The 10,291-nt window shown below is 44.3% G+C and overlaps 1 protein-coding gene across 1 annotated transcript; it reads right to left on the bottom strand.

Moving 5' to 3' along the window:
• Positions 1-2,843: 2,843 nt before the first annotated feature.
• hapln4 (hyaluronan and proteoglycan link protein 4) lies at positions 2,844-6,154 on the bottom strand. Its single transcript, XM_048613942.1, has 2 exons — positions 5,752-6,154; positions 2,844-3,133 (listed from the first exon to the last, which is right to left on the bottom strand). Exons 1-2 carry the CDS (start codon positions 6,152-6,154, stop codon positions 2,844-2,846), a joined length of 693 nt encoding a protein of 230 aa, XP_048469899.1.
• Positions 6,155-10,291: the final 4,137 nt, after the last annotated feature.

The raw sequence follows: 10,291 nt of genomic DNA, 5'->3' as shown, positions 1-10,291 counted from the left end.
TACTCAATCTCTCCTCTTAAGCCAACCATCTCAATTCTGTAATCAACCTAGTGAACCTCCTCTGCACCCCCTCCAGTGCCAATACATCCTTTCTCAAGTAAGGAGACCAAAATTATACACAGTACTCCAGGTATGGCCTCACTAGCACCCTATACAGCTTCAAAATTACATCCCTGCTTTTAAACACCATCCTCTAGCAATAAAGGACAAAATTCCGAACGAATAAGAAAACCCCTCAGCTTCCCCATCTGATATCCTTTTGCAGTTTAGAAAAAAATGGTTGTAGAAGTCTAATTTCTGGGCAGGCCAAAGGAAGAGATCACTTCGTTTTTGACACTAAATGTTAACATCAAGCACCTCCAGGTCATATCTATATACAATTAGATGTAGTGAAGCCCTCCCTGCATTCTGCTTTCATAATGTATCTTGATTCCAAGATGAACAGGGCTAATACTTTAGGGACACATGTTCAAATCCCACCAGGGCAATTGGTGGAATTTAAATTTAATTAAGGTAGAATGAAATATAACGTTTGCGTCAGTATTGGTGACCATGAAACTATCATCGATTGTTATACAAACCCATCTGGGGGTTTACTAATGTCCTTTAGAGAAGGAAACTGCTGCCCTGTGATCTGACCTACATGTGAGTCCAGACCCACAGCAATGTGGTTGACTCTTAACTGCCCTCTGGGCAATTAGGGATGGGCAATAAATGCTAGTTTAGCCAGTGATACCCACATCCAATGAAAGCATCATGAACAAAGCTCCTTATTTCTTGCCCTGCACCACCAATGGCTTTCTCTGTCTCTCTGGGCCAGCAGCTGGTCGATCAAAGCTTTCTTTGTGTGTTGGAGTCACACTCAATGTGGATGAGGTTTGGATTCTGCATAAAATACACCCCTTCACCTGCAGCTACAGACCCAAGAGATTTCCTTCCCATCAGTTGGGGGGCTGGTATTCAAACCCAGGCCCCATAAGCAATGAGACATGTTCTTTCCACTCAGTTCCCTGGAATCCCACCTTCCCATTCCTGTAGGTGCTAGGTTACAATTCATTTGAGGTAAGTAACCATTTGATGACTTCAAGAATTTAACTTAGGAGCAAATTACTGCAGATGCTGGAATCTGAACTGAAAACAAAAAATGTTGGAAATCACAGCGGGTCAGACAGCATCCATGGAGAGAGAGCAAGCTAACGTTTCAGCTCTGATGAAGAGTCATCTAGACTTGAAACGTTAGCTTGCTCTCTCCCCATGGATATTGCCTGACACGCATTTCAAGTATTTCAAGAATTTAACTTCCTCAAAACCCTTTCACTTTCACCAAGTTAAAGTCTAACTCAACCTATTGGTGAGCATCAGTTGGCTATTAGACTACATGAGGCAACTTAGCCCAGTCTATCCTCATGCCTGGCCATCTGTACCTGACTGGTAGCTCACTAGATGGCACTTGGGAAATGGCTTCAAAGGTTATCTGAGGTCGTCTCGCCCATACACCTGAGGGGGATCAGGGTCAGTCACAGGAGAATGGATTTTTTTGATGGGACAGTCCTCCAACGACACTACCACCTAGTCATTATTAGTCAGTCACTACACACAGACAGCACATGCAAAACTGAATATTGCTTGATTATTTCATATCCCTCTGGTTAAACATTTCAGCAAGATCTTTTATTGCAAACAGGTGCCCCCATCCTGTAATACAGCAGGTAAATGAGTGAAAGCAAAAATACTATAGATGGAGGAAATCAAAAACAAACACAGAGAATGCTGGAGAAACTCAGCAGGTCTATGGAGAGAGAAACAGAGTTAATGTGTCACGTCCAGTATAACTCCTCAGAACTGTGTTTTTACTGTCCCCTGGTCCCCCTCTCCAGTTCTGAGGCAAGGTCAAATTGGATTTGAAAGATTAACTCTATTTCTCTTTCTCCCTGGATGCTGCCAGACCTGCCGAGTTTCTCCAGCAATTTCTGAGCAGGTAAAGGGAATTCACTATAAAGTGCTTTAAACTCCAGCCACTGAGAGCCTAACTGCAGACTGAAGGAACCCCCTGATTTTGTAGCATTGATACTTTACTGCCATTTCTGAAATGGTGACGTTTAAACATTTTGAAAATCTCACATCATGTTTTTAAAAGCATGCACTATTTTTATGAATAAATAGAAACTAGAAGCGCCCTGATATTTTTAGATAATGTGGTGTGTTTAACATTCCTGTCGTTGTAGCCTGAGATTGCAGAAGGAAGTGGCTCATTCTTCAACCAGATACAGTTTTTGCTTTAAAACTTTTGTCTCTCTCCCCAGGCACCTTTCCATCCCTCTTTCTCTCCCTCCCATTCTCACTCTCTCCCACCCTCTCCCACTCTCACTCTCTCCCTCCCATTCTCACTCTCTCCCACCCTCTCCCACTCCCATCCTCTCCCACCCTCTCCCACTCTCTCCCTTCCATTCTCACTCTCTCCCACCCTCTCCCACTCCCACCCTCTCCCTCCCATTCTCACTCTCTTTCATTCCTTACCCCATTCACCCCCCTCCCCCTCTCTCCCACTTTCCCTCTCTCACTCCCTCACTCTCCCTCCCTCTCTCTCTGACTGCTACTCCCTCCCTCTTTCTTCCTCCCCCACTCTCGCTCCCTCTCCCATTCTCCCTCGCTCTCCTAAACCCATTCTCACTCCCTTCCCCTCTCTCTCACCTTCCCTCTGTCACTCTCTGCCTCTGTATCTCACTCCCTTCCTTTTTGACTCCTTCGCTCTCTCTCACTCCCTCCCTTCCTGTCTCCCACTCTCAGTCTCTCTCTCTCCCATTCCCTCTCCCTCCCCCCTTCTCTCTCCCTGTCTGTCTTTCTCATTCCTTCTTTTTGAAACAGTAGACCCCATACAGTCGCCGCTTCTTGTCTGGGAAGCCGAAGGTGCGGACCCCTGGCTTCTTGCCACCGCACTTGTCCCGGGGGTTGACAATGGGGTAGCGGACACTACCATCCTGTAACCAGCCAGGCTGGCAGCGGTCTAGTAACTGCAGCTTCCATGCTGCATACAGCTGGCCCACCTTGGCAATGGTCACTCCATGCTTCTCACACGCCTTCACCGCCTCACCATAGTTCAGCTTCCGATAGGTCCTCAGAAAATAAACTTTACCTTCACCAGAAACAAACACAAACATTACAAAGTTCCATTAACATGTCTGAATAAAACACCCTTCATATTGCTTGTGCATCCTCCACTGTTTTGGAGTGCCGAAGAATGAATTGCAATCACATAGCGCCTATCGCGAACTCAAGCAGTCCCACTGCCCTTTTTTTGTAAGTTGTAATGTAGGAAAGACAGCAGCCAATTTGAGCACAGCAAACGTCAACGTGATAATGAACAGATCATTTGTTTTATTGAGGTGAGGGCTGGGTGAACAGTATTGACGAGCTCACAAGGAGATTATCCAGTTGGGAATTGTACCATTTGATTGTTTGCATTCACCCCAACGGACTGAATGAGGTCACAGTTTAACATGGCAATCAACAGATTAGTGCTCCTCCCTGCCAGCCTAGATCAGGCGTTCAAGATTCTGGACTTTCTGTGGTCAGAAGGTGGAAGAGCCAGCTGGAGTGGAAAGGGTTAATACTAAAATAAGTAAAGCGTCAGTCTCAGATCACCATAACAGACATTCTGTGTACAGCCTCCTGCACAACCTACAGGCTGAAGAATGTTTAATATCATTTAGAATCATACCAATAGCTGAGGATCCAGCAGTCTGTATCTATCCCAACCAAGGTCACAGCCTGCATTGCAGGTTTATTGAATGAACTGAATATAAACTCTCCTTGGGTTGTCTGGATCACATTCCACTGACATGTGGTAAACACTGGGACTTCTGGTGAAATACTGTGCAGAAAGTGATATCAACTACTCAAGCAGTGGGAGTCGGGTACAGTTATAACACTTGAAAGACATTTAGACAGGTACGTGGATAGGAAAGGTATAAAGGGATATGGGCCAAACACAGGCAAATGGAATTAGTTCAGTTTAGGAAACTTGATTGGCATGGAGAGTTACTAGAGGACACAGGGTCAAGGTGCAGCCGGGGTTGGGGAGAGTTTAAAAGAGACGTGCGAGACAAGTTTGTCACACAAAGGGTGGTGAGTGCCTGGAACGTGCTGCCAGAGGAGCTGGTAGAAGCAGACACAATAGCAATATTCAAGAAGCGGGGCAGCACGGTGGCTCAGTGGTTAGCACTGCTGCCTCACAGCACCAGGGACCCGGGTTTGATTCCAGCCTTGGGTGACTGTCTGTGTGGAGTTGGCACATTCTCCCCATGTCTGTGTGGGTTTCCTCCAGGTGTTCTGGTTTCCGCCCACAGTCCAAAGATGTGCAGGTTAGGTGGATTGGCCATGCTAAGTTGCCCATTGAGATGTGTAGATTAGGTGGGTTATAGGGGAATGGGTTTGGGTGGGATGCTCTGAGGTTCAGTGTGGACTTGTTGGGCCGAAGGGCCTGTTTCCACATTGTAGGGGTTCTATGATTCTATGAGGCACCTGACAAATACATGAATAGGAAGGGAATAGAGGGATACAGATCCTGTAAGTGAAGACAGTTTTAGTATGGAAGGGCAAAATGTGTCAGTGCAGGCTTGGAGGGCCAAATGGCCTGTTCCTGAGCTGTATTGTTCTTTCTTCTTTTTTGAGTAGGGCATAAGGTTCTGTTTCTGCGCTGTATGTCTATGACTTCTCCAGGACCCACAGCAACGATAACAGAATTCCCACAAAGCAAAACTAAATGCCTGAAACTGTGGCTCATTGGATTGACAATAGGCCATTAGTGTCACGGGATTAGTAACTGTGTTCATCTTCCCTTTCACAGGATGTGGGCATTACTGGCAAGACCCATTCCTAATTGTCCCTTAACTGAGAGGCTTGCTAGACCATTTCAGAGGGAGTTACGAGTCAACCATTTGCCATTGGACTGGAGTTACATAGGCTAGGCAATCACAGCAGATTCCCTTCCACAAGAGGATATTCATGAAATAAATTGTTTTGTTTTAACAACAATTGATGATAGCTTCACAGTCATCATTACTGAGACTAACCTTCTAATTCCTGATTTGTTAATTGAATTTGAATTCCATCGGTTGCCATGGTAGGATTTAAGCTTATATCCCATAGTATGAGCCCAGAGAGTGCTATGCTCCAAGTGATATTATCACTGGACTGGAGAGATTAATCATAACGAGAGATTGGACACACTGGGGTTGTTTTCCTTGAAGCAGAGGAGACCGAGTGGGAACATGATTGAGATATATAAAATTGAGGGACATAGGACTGACTGGAAGGAACTTTCCCCCTTGGTGGAGGGATTAATAACTGGGGGCATAGATTTAAGGTAAGCGATAGGAGCTTCAGAGGAAATGTGAGGGGAAAAGATTTCACCCACAGGGTCGTGGGAAACTGGAACTCACTGCCTGTGAGGGTGGTAGAGGCAGAAACCCAAATAACATTGGAGAAGTACTTAGATGTGCACTTGTGATGTCAAGGCATACATGGGTATGGCCCAAGTGCTGGAAAATGGAATTAGAATAGTTAGGCACTTGTTTTTGACCAGCAAAGACTTGAAGGACTGAAGGGCTTTTTTTCTATGCTCTGTGCCGCCATCCCCCACAATATGCGCCAACACATGCGAAAGAGTTTTCAGTTGAAGACTATCCAACAGTACTCCTCGTATCTGAGCATTTCCTTAGGTTTGCTCAACATGAATCAATGACCTCTCACCTTTCAGGTTGGAGGTGAAACAGAAAGCATCATATCGCTCATCATCTTTGTGCCGGTAGCCATAGTTCCGAACGCCAGCGGCCTGGTCCGACTTGCCACACTGGAGCTGGGGCTTTGAAATTGGGTATTGGACAGAACCATCATTCAACCAGCCGGCATTACACCAATCCAGTCCTTTCAGCCACGCCTCATGCAGCTGCTCGTAAGAGGCCAGTATCCCATCCTGCTCCTCGCACGCTTTCTTAGCATCTTCAAAATTTAATGTGTAATGCCCCAGCCTTGGATGGTAAGGAAACACCACACCTTTAATTGAATTAAAGGCACCATTACACACAGGAGGCAGAAAGAGAGGGCGCAGCGCACAGTACTGGCTACTTTGGATTGCCCGGGTGGTGGGCTTCATTATTTAACGACAAGGAAACTTCCTACAGCCTGGATTCGAAATACCCACAGACCATAAGTGACATAGATTGGTCTGGGATTGCCTACATACGCATCGCGACCTGAATTTCTTTGTCAAACTGACAGACAATTCCTATCACCCAAGGCCCATTTTCACCCCTCCCCCAATAAGGAAAAAGCATAAATGTGCAAATGACACATACTGTTGTGACTTTATTTTGTTAACCTGTGAGACATAGACATTGTTGGCTGGACCAGCATTTATTGCCCATCGCTACTAGCACTTGAGAAGGGGGTGTTGAGCTGAACGCTGCAGTCCATGTGCTGTAGGTAGACCAACAATGCCATTGCAGAGATAGTTCTAGCTTTTTGACACTGAAGGAGCAGTGATGTATTTCCAAATTAGGATGGTGAGCGGCTTGGAGGGGAACTTGTAGGTGATGGTGTTCCCTTCTGTCTGCTGCCCTTGTCCTTATAGATGGAAGTGGTTGAGGGTTTGGAAGGTGCTGTCTCTGGATTTTGTTACAGTGCATCTTGTAGATAGTACACACTCTTGCAACTGAGCTTAAGTGATGGGGGGAGTGGATGTGGAGCCAATCAAGTGAGCTGCTTTAGCATGGATGGTATTGATGTTCTTAAGTGTTGTTGGAGCTGCACCCATCTAGGCAAGTATTCCATCACACTCCTGATTTGTGCCTTGTAGACGGTGGACAGGTTTTGGGGAGTCATGGGGTGAGTTACTTGCCATAGTGTTAGCCTCTGACTTGCTGTTGTAGCCACTGTGTTTATATGAAGAGTTTCTGATCAGTGCTAACCCCCAGGATGACACTGGGCAATTCAGGGATAGTAACACCACTGAACATCAGGTTTGTTGTTAGATTATCTCTCATTGGAGATGGTCATGGTTTGGCATTTGTGTGGCATGAATGTTATAATCAATTGTGTATACCTCGAAATGGAACATTGTCCTATCTGTGCGTTAACTTCCAAGTACAGAGGTTCAGCTATAACGTGTGTTCCAGCAATGCGAATTAGTTATAACGAATAGGGATACTGTATTTCTAAAACGCGAACTTGTGTTGGCTATAACATGATTCCATTGGTGCACATCAACTTTACACGATCGTTTTGTGGGCTTTGTCCTGAGCGTGTGCAACGTTAATGGCGAAAGAGTCTCCGTGCTGGCATCATGTGATCATCGTGCTTCCTCGGATGGGTACAGTACTCCATTTGTTTCTTGCACATTCTGCCATGTTACCCACAAAAATGCAAGGACAAAGTGACAAGAACGTTAGCAAGAAGCGTCCTGGTGATAAAATTGCAGGTGGTGAACATATAAGAAAGGCTATAACACTGGAAGAGAAGCTAGATGTTATGAAGTGTTTTGAGTGTAATGAGAGAACATGTGATATAGTTTGCGTAACAGGAATAAAGGAGTCTACCTTATGCATCATTACAGACAATGCAGAAAAGATTAAAGCAAGCTGTATTTGCTGGAACAAGTCTGAGTGCCAGCAAATCTGTGAGGTCATGGACAAAGGAACTTGTGAAGATGGAGCGGCTTCTAAGTGTATGGATAGAATTTCGAACAAAGTAGCGATCTGGGGCCAGCTTTCTCATCCTAAAAGAGAAAGCCTTATCAATTTCTGAAGATCTAACAAACAAAAGCTGAAAATCCTGCAGATATGCTTGCCTTTAGTGCTAGCAGTGTCTGGTTTGCTGCTTTTAATAACTATTATGCTTTTCATAATGTAAAGTTATGTGGTGAAGCTGCCTGTGCAGACAAGGAGCGTGCGATGGTATTTCCTCCCATAGTAATAAATAATTAATTGACAAAGAAGGCTGCAACTTAGATCAAATTTTCAATTTGGATGAGACAGGTTTATACTGGAAGCGAATGCCATCAAGAAACCTACATTGCTATGAATGAAGCACATGCTCCAGGCTTTAAGGTGGCAAAGGATCATATGACTGTGCTGCTGGGTGCCAATGCCAGTGGAGACTTATAGCTTAAGCTGTAGTGGTGGACCACTCTGCCAACTGCGAGCCTTGGAAGGTTACCTTAAGTCTACTCTAGGCATCTACTCTAGGTCAAGCAAAAGGGGTTGGATGGTGAGTCAAATTCTTTTTGACTTTATTGTTGATGTTTTGGAAGATGTTTTTAGAAAGTATTGCAAGGAAAAATAATTGGATTTCAAGATTCTCCTCATCCTGGAAGATGCGCCAAACCATCCTCCCACCATTGGTGAGCTTTCTGAAAACATCAAAGTGCTATTTCTACACCCAAACACAACCTCTCTCCTTCAATCCATGGACCGGGGTGCAATAGCAGCTTTTAAAGCTTATTATTTAAGGCACACGTTTAAGAGTCTAATGGCAGCCACTGAGGGGGATAAGGACAGTGTTCTTCAATTTTGGAAGAGCTTTAACATCAAGAATGCAATTGACATTATCGTGGAGGCCTGGGGTGATGTCAGTAAGGGCTACCTGCATGCAGTTTGGTCGAAGCTTCTTCCAGATTTTCTTCAAGATTTTAAAGGCTTTGATCCATCAGAGGAGCTCCCTAGAATCAAAGAACATTGTGTTGATCTTGCAAAGCAAGTTGGATTTGAAGACGTGGAGAGTGAGGATGTTGAAGAGCTGCTTGAGTCCCACTGTGAAGACCTCTCTACAGCTGATCTACAACAACTTGTTGCTGAGGGGGAAGTGAAAGCTGGAGATGAAGAAGATAAAGTCCAAGATGCAGTGCCACGAGAACTTTCCACTTCTGTTTTGTCTTCTATCCTGAGGGAAATTGAGAAGCTGTTGCAGCTTTTAGAGGACAACGATTATAATGCAGAATGCAGCAGGGTAGCAGTTTGTGGAATAAGATCTTATTTGGCACCCTATGAACAGCTTCTTCATGAAAGAAGGAAAAGGTCAATGCAACAAAAACTGAATGTGTTTTTTAAGCCAACCCATAAGAAACAGTGAGAAGACCATGAACCACAGCCAGCCACTTCTGGATTCACTATTTGTCACCCTAACCCTGCAACTACAACTGCACCTGAAAGTGATAATGAGGGTGATGATGATGATGACTCTTGACCCCTGCATTAACAACAGAGCAACCTCAAAATCTCCTCCCCCATCAAGTCATCTTGACATTTTTTCCAAGGAAAGGTGTTAAATTTACTTTTATTTCATTACTAGATATGAATTAAACATTTATTCCAAAACAAAGTTGCTAGAAAAGCTCAGCAGATCTGGCAGCATCTGTGAAGGGAAAAACAGAGTTAATGTTTCCGGTCCAGTGACCCTTCCTTGAGCTTTTCTAGCAACTTTGTTTTTGTTCCTGATTTACAGCATTTGCAGTTCTTTCATTAATTTTTAATTAAACATTTATTCAAACTGTTCTATCCTTTGTGTTAGACTTTTGAGTGATTTTTGAGTGATATTTTGAGTGATTTGGAGTGATATTTTTTGGTGGTCTGCCCCAGCCTCACTTTTCCCATAGGCTCCATTATTTTTATAGCACAATTTTACATAATGCAATGTTGCAACAGGATGCAACTATCGTGTTATAGCAAAACCCCCTGTATTCCTGCTTTTTTTTTCTTCATTATCCCTCTGGGCCACGAACCAATTCCGGCCCTCACTGTATCTGGGGCAGAAGTCATTGGTGCTACAGGATTTACACCTCACTGGACTGAGAGCAGTGGAGGCTTTGAGACACAGATCAATTAGCCCAGGGCTTGATGTAATGTATGAGAAACAATAACTTGGTCCTTCAGTAGGAGTAATGAAACATTAAACTGTATCAGTGATTGGACTACAGATTGGATTAAGTGAAGTATGCGTGTATGAGTTCACTTGAAATGGCAAATGATCCTTGTCACTCTGCTAGTTAAGAGAAGTAAGAGAGGGAAACTGGGAATTATAGACCAGTCAACCTAACTCCTGTTGTCTATAATTAAGAGTAGATGACTGAACACTTTGAACTTTTGCAGCTGATTGTGGATTTGTACAGGACAGGTTATATTTATGAAGATAGTAGGAACTGCTGATGCTGGAGAATCTGAGATAACAAGGTGTAGAGCGGGATGAACACAGCAGGCCAAGCAGCATCAGAGGAGCAGGAAAGCGGACGTTTCGGGTC

The sequence above is a fragment of the Rhincodon typus genome, chromosome 29 (assembly GCF_021869965.1).
Source record: "Rhincodon typus isolate 14 chromosome 29, sRhiTyp1.1, whole genome shotgun sequence".
Classification (NCBI taxonomy): Eukaryota; Metazoa; Chordata; class Chondrichthyes; order Orectolobiformes; family Rhincodontidae; genus Rhincodon; species Rhincodon typus.
The sequence above is the reverse complement of the archived record's forward strand: the minus strand, read 5'-3'. Positions and strand labels throughout refer to the sequence as shown.

Coding starts and splice junctions, on each gene's coding strand:
- hapln4 (XM_048613942.1), bottom strand. CDS start 6,154: ATGAAGCCCACCACCCGGGCAATCCAAAGTAGCCAGTACTGTGCGCTG. Junction 3,134..5,751: donor TTTCACCTCCAACCTGAAAG/GTGAGAGGTCAT, acceptor TTTCTGGTGAAG/GTAAAGTTTATTTTCTGAGG.